Source organism: Anguilla anguilla, chromosome 9, assembly GCF_013347855.1.
Source record: "Anguilla anguilla isolate fAngAng1 chromosome 9, fAngAng1.pri, whole genome shotgun sequence".
Taxonomy (NCBI): Eukaryota; Metazoa; Chordata; class Actinopteri; order Anguilliformes; family Anguillidae; genus Anguilla; species Anguilla anguilla.
The window spans coordinates 4,354,275-4,366,901 of NC_049209.1; the positions used below are offsets into that span (position 1 = coordinate 4,354,275).

The following is a 12,627-nucleotide window of genomic DNA, read 5'->3' on the forward strand; positions in this document are numbered from 1 at the left end:
TAAAATGAGTGCCAGCCCCCCCCCCCCACCCCAATCACAAAATGAGTGTCAGTGTGCCCCCTAGGAATCCAGTTAGATAATGAACCCTGTTCGATAGCAACACTCCTCTGGATTGACCCAGATTGGAGCGGTAATGTCACATGCTCCTCAGCATCCTCAACCAATCAAAAAGCGCCTGCACCCGCGGGCGGAGGAGCGCTGCCGCTCACCTGAAGGGCTGGCTGTCGGGGTCGGTGTCCTTGAAGCCCATCTCCTCCAGCTTGCAGCGGCGGTAGAGCTCGTAGTGGCGGGCGTGCGTCTGCTCCCGCAGGTCCTCCATGTTCACCCGGATCAGCATCTCCCTCAGCTTCACGAAGTCGCAGTGGCTCTCGTTCTCCACTGGGGACAGCGGAGAGAGAGGGGCTCGAGTCACGCGGGCGGCCGTGTCGGACGACCACCCGGATCCCACAAGGCTAAACGCACTCCAGGGAGGAGAACTCCCGTTTCCGGTCAACCACCATCAAGCGGTCGGCCAAGAAACTCCAGATTTCCTGCTGCAGGGTCCTTTCACGTCATCTAAATCTCAATAATAAATGTGAAGGTTTGTCGCCTGTTGACAGCGACAATAATTCTGTGTGAATAAAAACCGTTTTCCTAAAACACTTTTTTTTCTTTTTTCCACAGAAGGACATTTTGGGTTAGACCTTTTCATGGGAGGCTGTTGTTAGAATGTGGACCCAGACTGACCCTGAAAGCTCTAGACATGGTCATACTCAACAACCCCCACCGGCCTACTGCCCCCCCCCGTCCCCCTCCCAAATGCTCTGAGGTCACAGACATTCTTACTTTTAAGGATCTGTTCTCCCAATAGGATAACTAGTGACAGTGAAGTCAAATATTGTTTATAAGACAAAGCCCTAGAGGGATCTCATGCATTCCTACTCTCTCACTTTCCCTCCATTTTGACCCAAGCTTCACCATGTCTGCCAAAGAATGGGACTGGCGGGAAAGAAAAAAGGTAAACATACCGAAATTAGCATCATTCCTGTGCGTGGAGAGCTCAAGAAGCCCCTAGCGATGTTTTCCCGCAGGAAGTCAAAGACGTTTGGGTAACAGACCTCTGCTTTAAAAGGTTGAGTTGCTGTGGGGTGACCCTTAAAATTGGTGGGGAGCCGCTCACAGGAAATGGCCTCAAAGATCATCTTTAACGCCGAGGCTCTCAGTGGCCTTTTCAGAAGCTAACTCCTTAACATGTTTTATTTTTTTCCCCCTCTTTCCTGTCCGTAAAGACATCCACTTAATGGGCCGTGTCAAAGGCACGTCGGCTTGGCGTAATGAGAAACACATGTCGAGCCGCACGAGAAGCCTGTCAATGCACGACCAGGCCTTCTTCGTCAACCGCGAGGATGAGGATGAGGATGAGGATGAAGAGAAACACGAACGTTAAAACCGAACGATGTCCGAGCGAGACGTTAAAAACGCGGCTCGCGCGATAAAACCGCTAGAGAAACGTCAGAGCCATCCGGTCGCTGAAGTGTGTTAGACTTTGAATAAACAACGCCTACAGCGGTAACGCAAGTGTGGGCTTGGTTAGTACTTGGATGGGAGACATCCTGGGAAAACCAAGTTGCTGCTAGAAGTGATGTCAGTGGGCCAGTAAGGGGTGATTTTTACTCTGGTCAAAAAAAATAACCCAGTGCAGTGATGGGGGACACTGTGCTGTAGGAGGTGCCGTCTTTCAGATGCAACATTAAACAGAGGTCCTGACTCACTGTGGTCATCCCATGACACTCATCGCATAGAGTAGGGGGTTCCCTGGTGTCCTGGCTAAATTCCCAGCCTGGCTCTCTCAACCTGCCACCCAATCATCCCCTGATTTAATTGGCTAAAAAAAACTGCTCTATATCCCCCTATCCATCTCAGCTGATGTGTGCTGAGCGTTCTGGCACAAAATGGCTGCCGAGCTAAATAAATGCTTTAAAATGAATCTGTTCATACGTACAGCCTCTGGAAACGTAACATTTCAGTAGCTCTGGAGACACCTGAACCTGTATTTCTTTCTTTAGGCCCTGAATGCCTTATCACCCACCACTGCAAAGCCAGCTGTACATACGGCTAAATATGTCAAAATGTCCGCTCTCGTCAGTCACCCCCATCAGGCAAATAAATAAAGTAACACGATGTAAGACTAAAACAGGGTGAATGATGTAAGGTCATTTGGCAGGACGGAAACTGGAAATATTTTAATTGGTCCCCTTTTGGGGTTTCGCTTGTTATTTCATTTGAGGTTCTCACAGTCGACCCCAGCTACATATTCCACGCACGCTCTCATGAGCAGCGGTTGTAACTTCCTGTTTTCAGACGCGAGCTGCATCTGGCGGTGAGAATCCAAGAATGGGAATCAAGAAGGCCAGGTTGCCGTTTACTGGCACATTCATGAACTAACGCTCATAAACAAGAACGCAGCCATCTTTGTCACGATTATGAACACGTATGTTACTACTGTCCAGTTGACTCTGACCAAAAACTGGTAAAATAAAAACTTTATTCAATTAATATTTCAAATAACATTAAAGCATCAATGGTTAAAATTCAGTTTGTAGTCGTCCAAGTACTTCATAGCTCAAGTAGTTCAAAATATTTTCAGTTACTTAGAAACAGTATTTCATTTTTTTTCCCACAAAGAATATTTTATATTGCTATATTACTGTATTTCCCTCAGGTCTGCTGTCTACAGCACTAAACCAATAAAAATTACACGCCAGCCAGTGTGGTCCTGATTTAACCTCCCTTGAAAAGTAAGAGCATATATATGTACCTTAAAAATGAGAAATGCAGTATTTGGTATAATTCCTTTTAATAATGTGTGCAAGTGAAAGAGGGACAGACAGGAAATGAAGTGAGATGTCTTTTCTCAGCGAGGCCTTTGGGGAGAAGGGGGGAAACGTTCAGCATCTGGTATGTAGCCGCTCTCTCTCTCTCTCTCTCTGTGTGCGAGAGTGTCCCCCTGCTGCGGCCCAGAATGCAATGTGCTGACCCCGGCCTACAAGCACCCCTGGGATGGCGTGACTTCAGAGCGGAATGGAGAAACGCATTACAGACACCGGGGGGGGGGGGGGGGGGGGGGGGGGGGGCAAGCAGAAGGGGCCAGGTCCTGCAGCCTCTTGTCCGTCAGACGTCTGAAGGGGGGGGGGAGTGGAGCTCGGAGTGGGGGGGCGGGGCGATGGGCCAGAAGCCATCAGAGTTCTTTGTGTTTTATCGCCAATGGTCCCCCACAACCAGTATGAGCGGCAAATCGCGGATTTATAAACTGAGCGAAGCCAATAACAAGCACAACAAATTATGTACATGTTTTATTTGTTGCTTGTATTATTCTACTTTTAGATTCTAAGAAAAAATTAGCGTGCATTTTGGGCTGTCAAACTATATGAAAGATACGGTATAAATGAAGGGTAAAAGGTTATTCCTAGCATTAATGGTAATTAATCTCATTGTCCTCACAGGAATATGAGTTATGAATCGTGGCACCACCCCTCTCGACGCTCCTGAAGAGCAGAAGTGAAATTATCAGGAATGGGGGGATGGAGGGACTGAACGTGAACAATGAGCTCGAGGGTGGGGGTGGGGTGGTGTTGGGGGGGGCAAGGGGGGGCACGGAGGGGTGAAGCACCGACCCATTACAGCCCTAAAGCGTCAGACCCAGCGCCGCCATGACGATATGCAGATTTGGGAGGACGTTACCCCTGCAGTCAGACGGGACATTAACCTGCTCCAGCGTGGGGGGCTGTCACCATACAGACCAGACTAAAGGGGGGGTGTGTCCAATTCAATTCCCACTGGACCCCTCCTTCGCCAATTTCAACCAACTGGCCAAACGTAATTGGTAATTTTTAATGAATTAGCCCCACACAATTACAGCTGTGTCTTTCCTCAGACACGCAACGGAAAATAGATATTTTTTAAGCACGGGGCTCAAGTGCTATTTTCAGACAGTGACGCATTGATTACCAATTTATCATAAAAATACTTTTGAGTGTGGTTTAGCCTGAGAAAGTCATCAACAACAGCAACTGGAGCAACAGAAGGCAACGTACACACAACCTTTGAGTATGAAGGTTCTCGCCCCGGCTGACAGAGCTGCCTGATCTCAGATCAGTTTTAAGAGTTTGAGGCCTGAACAGAAAACATCTCAGCCACACTGTGGGACCATGAACTGGGAACAGTGGAGGAACGACAGAGCAGTATTCCTTAAAAAAACAAAAGTTTCCCTGCTAATTTCAGATGTCCCCACTGCAGCCATGATGTTTGTGTTCAGCAACTGGATTAAAAAGATTTGGTCTCCTTCTTTAAAAAATCACAGTTAAAATGGATTCTACCAGCTTGTTTATAAAAGCATTTAAACATAATCATTTTATTCAGTAATCATGGACACTTCTTCCATTCTTTGGCACATGCGAATATAAATATGCAAACCGTAAATCTTTTGCTTTTCTGTAATGGAGGTTGGTTTAGATTTGGGGAAAGGGGGAAAGGGGTACACTTACCCTGAACCACTCCCCAGGGGTACTGCCTGGCCCTCACCATTTTGTTCCCCACCTTCACCTCCTCGATGCTCCCCACTACAGCGAAGGGGAGGTGGGCCTGGAACACAAAGTTTGGTGGGGGGGGTTAGTGCTTTTCCAGGAAAAACCATCTGTCAGGGACTGCCACACACAAATTACACCTCCATCCTGCCCTGGATCATCCGTTTAAACGGTTCTCTGCAAGCTTTTTCGTTTCTTTTTACAAAAAAAAAAAGAAAAAAAAAGAAAAGGCTGATGGGTTTCTCAGAGGGAGAGAAGCCTTCACCGACCCAAACCCTCGGCTGAATAAATCACTGCTTCAGCGCTACACGACCGTGGCCTATTCAGAGAGATCAGTTTACCTTTCATTCTGTGCTGCGTGAAGGCCTTCGAGGGTCAGGCTCAACCCCGTGAGACCAGTTTTAAAAACCATGACTCAAAAAAACATGCATCGGTGACAGAGCTACACTTGCGTCTCTTTCAATCCGCCCTGTAATTAGAGCTGTTTTACCTGTGTACTACAACCTGCTGAGCCACCTGTCTCTCATTTCAACTGCGCTGAGCTCAACAGCCGTGCCCCGGCCGATGCGTCCCACCAAGCGTAGTTTAGCACTCCCGCCCCCGCCCTGCATACGGACGCACGCGGACTCTGAGAGGAGCGGCTGGAGGACCGAGCCCTGTCCCGTTCAGCCGTCTCACACACACACGTATCTTCCTGTCGGTAACTCGGAGAGAGCGAACAGTGAGTTTCTGTTTGTTTAACACACAGCCAAACATCTGCTCCGCTCTGCTCTGCTCTGCTCAAACACTGCGGCTCAGGCGGAACTTGGAGAACGGAGTCCTCTCTCTCTCTCTCTCTCTCTCTCTCTCTCTCTCTCTCTCTCTCTCTCTCTCTCTCTCTCTCTCTCTCTCTCTCTCTCTCTCTGTCTCTCTCTCTCTCTCTCTCTCTCTCTCTCTCTCTCTCTCTCTCTCTCTCTCTCTCTCTCTCTCTCTCTCTCTCTCTCTCTCTCTCTCTCTCTCTCTCTCTCTCTCTCTCTCTCTCTCTCTCTCTCTCTCTCTCTCTCTCTCTCTCTCTCTCTCTCTCTCTCTCTCCCCCTCTCTCTCTCTCTCTCTCCCCCTCTCTCCCTCTCTCTCTCTCTCTCTCTCCCCCTCTCTTCCCCCCTCTCTCCCTCTCTCTCCCTCTCTCTCTCCCTCTCTCTCTCTCTCTCTTTCTCTCTCTCTCCCATTCGTACAGATAGCAAGGCCCTTCCCCAACCTCAATCTGCAGAGTTCAGAAAAAAAAAAACCCTTCTGTGGGATTCACAGCTTATTTTCATAAACAATAAACAATAAACAACAAAAAGGTCGTTATTGTCCTGCCACGCTGTGCTTCTGTACGTGGGTGAATTGTGGTGAAGTTAAATTGCGGTTATGAACGTATTTTTTGGGGTGTTTTTTTTTTTTTTTTTGGTCTTTAACTAAGTGCAGCTTTGGGGGGAGCTGCTCGGAGTCAGACAGCAGGGGAGACACAGATAGCGTCTAGACATGCTGACAGGCCGACAGGCTTCCCCCCCCAAGCCAAAGCTGATTTGGGTTGTTTACACAGCCTGGTGTGGCTTTGCTCTCAACAGGGACCCGAGCCTGTGGTGAAATAAAAAATTAAAAAACGGCCCCCAGGGTGAGAAAAAAGCAACAAACGTGGAGCTCCGGCCTCATTTATATTCTGCTTCTGAGCCCGCTTGCATCAAGATTTTAACAATAAACTATGCCCATACCCACCGCCATCACAAAAACTTTTTATGGAACGGTTGTACATATGATGTGGATATTTTGTGTAATACCTCTGGAGGCGGGTTATGAAATGGTCATTTAAATGCAACCATTTTACATTACTGTACAGCAGGGCTGCCCAACCCTGTTCCTGGAGATCTGCCATCCCTTTCAACCCATGTGAGTGGCACACGTGATTCTATGAATTAGCAGCTCAACGATATCTCTAGCTGTTGAACGAGGTGTGCTCTGTCGTAGTGAAAACCTACAGGATGGTAGATCTCCAGGAACAGCGTTGGGCAGCCCTGCTGTACAATAAAAAAACCAAGCAAAATAATCATTAACTGCACCACAGAAATGGTTTCCAAATCGCAAATGTAAATCACAGAAATCTCAGATGGAATCCACAGAATACTGGGCTAGGGTGAGACAGCCTTACAGCTGCATGGCGGTTTCTGGGGCTTGCTAGTGCCGTGATAAAGCACATTTCCTTACTGCTCCCAGAACTACCCTGGGCACTAAACCCTGACGTCACAAAGGAAGGCCTTTTCAGGTCCAACCTCAGGAACACACCAGCGATCCAAGAACTCAGCTTCTAACCTGTAAGGCTGCAGGTTCAAGTTTATTTATATATCACATTTCATATACAAGAAAATGCGATTTATACAAAGATATGCACGCTTGCATAGATAGATATATAAAATTAAGTGAAAAAAGATGCATAGTATACACACGATTCTCAAGTAGGACACTGCCGTCATACCCTCGAGCAAGGTACTTAACCTCAACCGCTTCATTATATATATCCAGCTGTACCAACGGGTCCTCTGTAAAAACGCAAAGCGATTTGTGTGGACGGCCCCTGGATAAGGCTGTCTGCTAAATGCCTGTGATGTAATGAAAACGTGATGTAACGTAACGAGAAGAGTCAAGAGCCACAACAACAACATTCTAGAGCCGTCTGACTGTGCAGGAGCAGAAGAAGACAGGCTGGGTGCTGGGTTCTGAATCGCACGCACACGCGCGACCGCTCGGGATTCTCATTGACGGACGGCGACTCACGTTCATGGAGGAGTTGATCTCCGTGACCGCCTCGTCGTCCGTGGGGAACTGGTAGATCTGGACGCCGTTGCTGACCAGCTCGCTCATGATCTTTATCTTGAACTTGTGCAGCTCGCTCTTGGAGATGGTGTCCGCCTTGGCGATGATGGGTATAATGTTCACCTATGCGGACGAAACACACAGGGAGAAAAAAAAAAACAGTTTGCGCATTATACATTTCTCCATTAAGAGCTCAAAGGAAACTAGAATAAAAGATAAAGGACTTAAAAAGTCATAAAAAAGTATTTTGTGACAAGGATGAGTGCAGAGATTCAAACGACCATAAATTTAAAGGCAAAATGTGTGTCATCAGTAACCACTTCTCTTCAGATGTGACAAAAACTGACAGGGCAGGAAAAAGCAATTTGTCAGTCTCACGGCAGCTGTGAAGTCCCGCGGGGGAGTCCCACAGCTGCCTGCCGTACTGTCCCGATCTGGGACAGGAACGCTGGGTTTCGTTATCGACCGGTTTCTCCACTTTTTCAGTCCAGACCGAGCACCATGTTCCAGCCTGTCGCTAACCGCGCACGCTGACCGCGCCGTCCCCTCCGCGGCTGTTCCCATAGCGACGGGACAGGTCGCGACCCCTGACCTTCTCTCCTCTCCTCCGTTCTCATTTCCAGATGCATACTGATCAGGGTTGCTAAGGCACCGCAACAGGCCAGGAAACACAGCCAGAGCTAAATGAGGGAGAAACTGCCGTTGGGTTGCCGATGCTTTCTGACACCCTTAGCACCTGCAGCTCAAGGGGCTGATTGGCTAGAGCGGGCCTTTTCACAGACAGCTGCCAGCATTCACTTCCGCCCAGATTTAGCTTCAGTATTTACCGCAGGATATACGTGCCTCTCAGAGCTGGAGATGAAGCATCGTTCAGTACCGGGCTATCTGTACATCAAACACCCTTCCATTTAAAAAAAATGATCATCAAAAGAAACCCAAAACAGGCCCGTCCCACCACTGCTGTGAACGAGGACAGGTCCGGCAGCGGAGGGGTACGCCCAAAAAGAGGCCCGGGGCCCTTACGGAACGCTGGATTCCGTCTGGAATTTTCGGGAATTTCCTCCCAGGGTCCGCCCGACACCGGATCCGACGGAAAGCCGAAGGAACGGGAAAGTCCTGGCCGAGCCGAAACTAATGAGACAGTCTGGAAGCAGGCCGGGGTGCAGCCTGGACCCTCGCCACTGCGGAAACAAGCGCCTCCCCCCCCTCCCTCCCTCCCTCCCTCCCCCCAGTTTCTCCTCGCTTTCCTGAGGTACTCTCAACACTAACGGTGAACACACGCATTTCAGAAAGGGCCGTGTAGCATAATGGGTAAGCAACTGGTCTTGAAACCTAAAAGTTGAGGGTTCGATTCACGAGCAAGGTACTTAACCTGCATTGCTTCAGTATGGCATATTCAGCTGTATAAATGGATGAAATGCAAAAAAAAATCACTATGTCAAAAAGTTGTGCAAGTCGGTCTGGATAAGATGCAATGTAGTGGAAAGGCCAGAGAACACATCGTGTGCCCGTGCGATTTCGCGCGTGCGTCGCTCGCTCACCTTGCTGTCCAGTTTCTTCATGGTGACCAGGTCCAGGGATTTGAGCGAGTGCCCCGTGGGGGCGATGAAGTACAGGCAGATGTGGATCCTCGTGTCGTGGTAGTTGAAGAGGGAGCGCTTGATTTTCAGCTCTTCCTGAAGGTAGTTTTCGAACTGCGTGTCGATGTAGTCCACGATCGGTTTGTAGCTGCAGCCAAGAAGAGAAAAAAAAAAATCAAAAACAAATTAAAGAAACTGCACTGAACTGCTCTGGATAAAATGTGTCATTTTTAATCGTTTCGCCGATTTCATGAGGTGCCAGCAATAATGATGCTAAGTCGATATGACCACGGGAAGCCATAAAATAACAATGCAGTTCAGAACGTTTAACTTTTAAAATCAATGGCAGCATCAATTATGCATGGTCTTCCTACTTCCTACCTAAACCGCAGAATATCAATCCACTCACGCTGACTCGTGCAAGAAACATGAGCAATATCAAGATTTATGCATGTATTTACAAGGATAAGGCCAAATATGTGGACTGAAAAAAATGACTGAATACGTTTAGCATGACCTCTAAAAAAAAAAACCGACTTCTATGTAGAATCAACAAATGTGATTCATAACATTTTACATATGCCAACGTCAGTTCACAGTGGCTGCAAAGTTAAGACAAATTCATATTTGGGCAGGCATAGCTCGCCTGGTATTCCAGGAACCGCACTCCGGTTAAAATGAACACCTGACACATGAACTGACGTCAGAACCGTGACCACAAAATGCGCACTACTGCCCACTGTTTCCTCATTTTAATGAAGGAGCGCAAGAAAACAAATAATCCACAGCTCATACATACAGTATCCCAGCAGAAACGCAAGGGCAGAATCATCAGTACCCTCCTTTGTGTATTTTAGGAAAAGCGGCCTCAAGGGCTTGGCTTGTTTGCGACTGTCTGTTTGCGATGTGAAGACGTGCCAAGAAAACGTTTAGGCCCCTTAAAAAAAACTCTCAGCATCCTTATTCCTTCCCATAATGCACGCATTATGACTTCTCATTCTTTGGCACTTGTGTTGGAGATACGTTGTCCCAAAAAGCGGATGAATTATGCTAGTGTTCTCCTCCTCCCTCCGCATCGCACAGGGAGCTCAGAAGACCCGTCTCTTCCCAAGGTCACACAAACACTCTTTCCCACAGCTGCAGCTCAAAACCAAGAATTTCCTCCTCTCAACTCTCAACCCCCCCACCCCCCCCACCCCGGCCAACCCCCCCACCCTGCCAAACTTTCTCATGTCTTTTCAAACAGAATTAGTTCTGCCAGTCATCTCCTCCTCTTATCTCCACTCAGTCTGCTGGCTCTGTCCGACTGTCTTTCATGACCCAACAGCCAAGACGCTACGAAACCATTGGTCCTCCTCCTCAGCTCCTGCTATCTCAGTTTTGCTCCAAACATGGAAAAGAATTCAGGAATTCAGACAAACGGGTGTTTTTTTTTGAGATGCTTCCTGGTTCCCATCAGCCCCTGAGATTTAGGGAGGGGAACGCGGCCGTACCTCTCCTCCTTGTTGATCTGGTCTCCGAACCCCACGGTGTCCACGATGGTCAGCTTCAGGTGGACGTTGCTCTCCTGCAGGTCGTACGTTCTGGGCCGGAGGTACACGCCGTTCTGGTAGTGGCTGGCCTCTTCGTTCTCGAACGTCGTGTTGAACAGCGTGTTCATTAGCGTCGACTTGCCGATGCCCGTTTCCCCTGGTGACCGGAAGGACGAGTTTTGGGAGGGGGGCACAAAATCAGGTCTCATTAGAACATTTTTCCCCCCCTTTCATGAGAACTTTCTTAAATGACACACCTCCATTTCAGTGACCCACTATCTTTTGAGTAGTGTTTTATTTTGTTCTGGGCCTATTTTTTTCCCCAACAACTTATTCTCTAGAAACAACACAATTGAATCTCCCTTCACTTCATCTTTTAAGCATTTCTGGTTTTATATTAATGGAAAGTGCGACTTCTTTCCGTCATCACAGAGGAGAAAGTTCTAGAAGGTGACAGCTAGGCTTCAGCTTCTCTCCACGTGTTCTTTCCCTTCATCTGTAGTCATGTAAACGGTACAGCTTTATTTTGTTTATCATAGAGGAAAAATTGTGGTTTCCGGAAAGTGGTGCTGGCCAACTTACCCACACAGAGGATGTTGAAGCAGAATCCCTGTGTCACCGATTTACTGACCAGCTGATCTGGCAAACTGTCGAAACCAACATGGCCGCCCAGGCTGAGGTTCCTCTTTTCTTCGCTCTGGGGAGAAGATCCAAACGCAACCATCGCTATAATCACTTATTTTCCTCTGCAGAAGACAGAGACATACGTCAACCCAACACCCAGCCAACCCCCACACCCCCTCCCGCCAACGTCTTCTGTAACTGGTAGGGCTGTTGTTAAACTTGAACTTGAGCTTAACCGCTTAAAAAAACACACAAATCCGTGATTCACTAACAGACTTCAAACATTCAGGGTTTTTTTTTGTACGATGGTATATTTTTACGGGGGAAATGTCCCTATTCTTGCTTTCTATACGGGGCCTAGAATCAAGTTAAAGGTTTAAAATCCCCAGTCTTACGTTAATACGCTGCGAGTGAAAACTTTTTAAACAGCAGCCGACAGCACCTACAGCCCGGAGCGCTGCTCCCTGTAAGGGCACATACTTCTGGGATGATGTCATCCGACTCGGCCCCAAAAACTGGAGCGGGCTGTTATGACTGCAACGCAGGACCAGGGGGCACAAGGAATGCAACCCAATCTGATGAAACCTTTTTTTTTTTTGGGGGGGGGGGGGGGGGGGGGAGGGGGGGGCGTGGTGATGGTGGTGGTGCGGAGTGGAATTGATATTTCCATAATCGCGACCATCCAATAATTACATATATACACAATAATTACAAGTACATATATATATTATTTTTTTTTTGTACTATTTCGAAGTCAGATGCAGGAGGGTTTTTCAGTCAAGATGACAGTGAGTCGTTCTAACGTAACACTCTCATAAACTGTCATGGAACAGAGGTCTGGTTTGGGTGGAAGACGCTACTAATACCATGGCCGTTAAACGATCCCTGAGCGAAGAAACGCAACCCCCCCCCGCCAGTATCCCCCCCCTCACCCCCACGGGACTCAAGCCGCACGGGCCAAGGGAGCTCAGGTGGAGCGGAGTTTCCGTCAGGCTTCCCCAAATTTCCTCCACAAAATACACACCCGTGACCACAGACTTCTGTGCTTATGAGTACGCGAAACAAAAAAAAGACACAAAAGTATCCGTTTGGGGTCGGATGGGAGGAGAGGAGAGGAGAGGCACTTCCATTTCTCTCTGCCAGATGGACCTTGGAATTCAACAAAGCGCTGGATGGATGAGTTCACCAAAACTCTCATTTCCTTCCACACCTGAATCCTACCTCTCTCTCTCCCTCTCCCTCCCCCTCTCACACACTCTCCCCCTCTCCCTCTCTCTCACTCAAATTCAAATGCTTTATTGGCATGACATGTTTTTTTTTTTTTTTTAAATACATACTGCCAAAGTGTAGTGATAACAACGATCAATCATAGTACGGATTTTTAAAAAGCAAGCCGCAACAACAATAACAGCATAAATTATAAATAACATCTTTCTCACTCTCTCTCTCTGGCACACTCACTCACTATCTCTCTCTCCCTCTCTCCCTCTCTACTTCTGG

General features: G+C 48.0%; 1 protein-coding gene across 2 annotated transcripts in view; it reads right to left on the reverse strand.

Moving 5' to 3' along the window:
• sept8a (septin 8a) overlaps positions 1-12,627 on the reverse strand; it is a 29,850-nt gene that overhangs the window by 11,824 nt on the left and 5,399 nt on the right. For both annotated transcript variants that reach the window (XM_035433308.1, XM_035433309.1), the window contains exons 2-7: positions 11,086-11,200; positions 10,465-10,660; positions 8,933-9,119; positions 7,353-7,514; positions 4,524-4,620; positions 210-378 (exon numbers count right to left, since the gene is read on the reverse strand). In XM_035433308.1, coding sequence (XP_035289199.1) covers positions 210-378; positions 4,524-4,620; positions 7,353-7,514; positions 8,933-9,119; positions 10,465-10,660; positions 11,086-11,200 — 926 coding nt within the window. The remainder of the gene's footprint in view (positions 1-209; positions 379-4,523; positions 4,621-7,352; positions 7,515-8,932; positions 9,120-10,464; positions 10,661-11,085; positions 11,201-12,627) is intronic.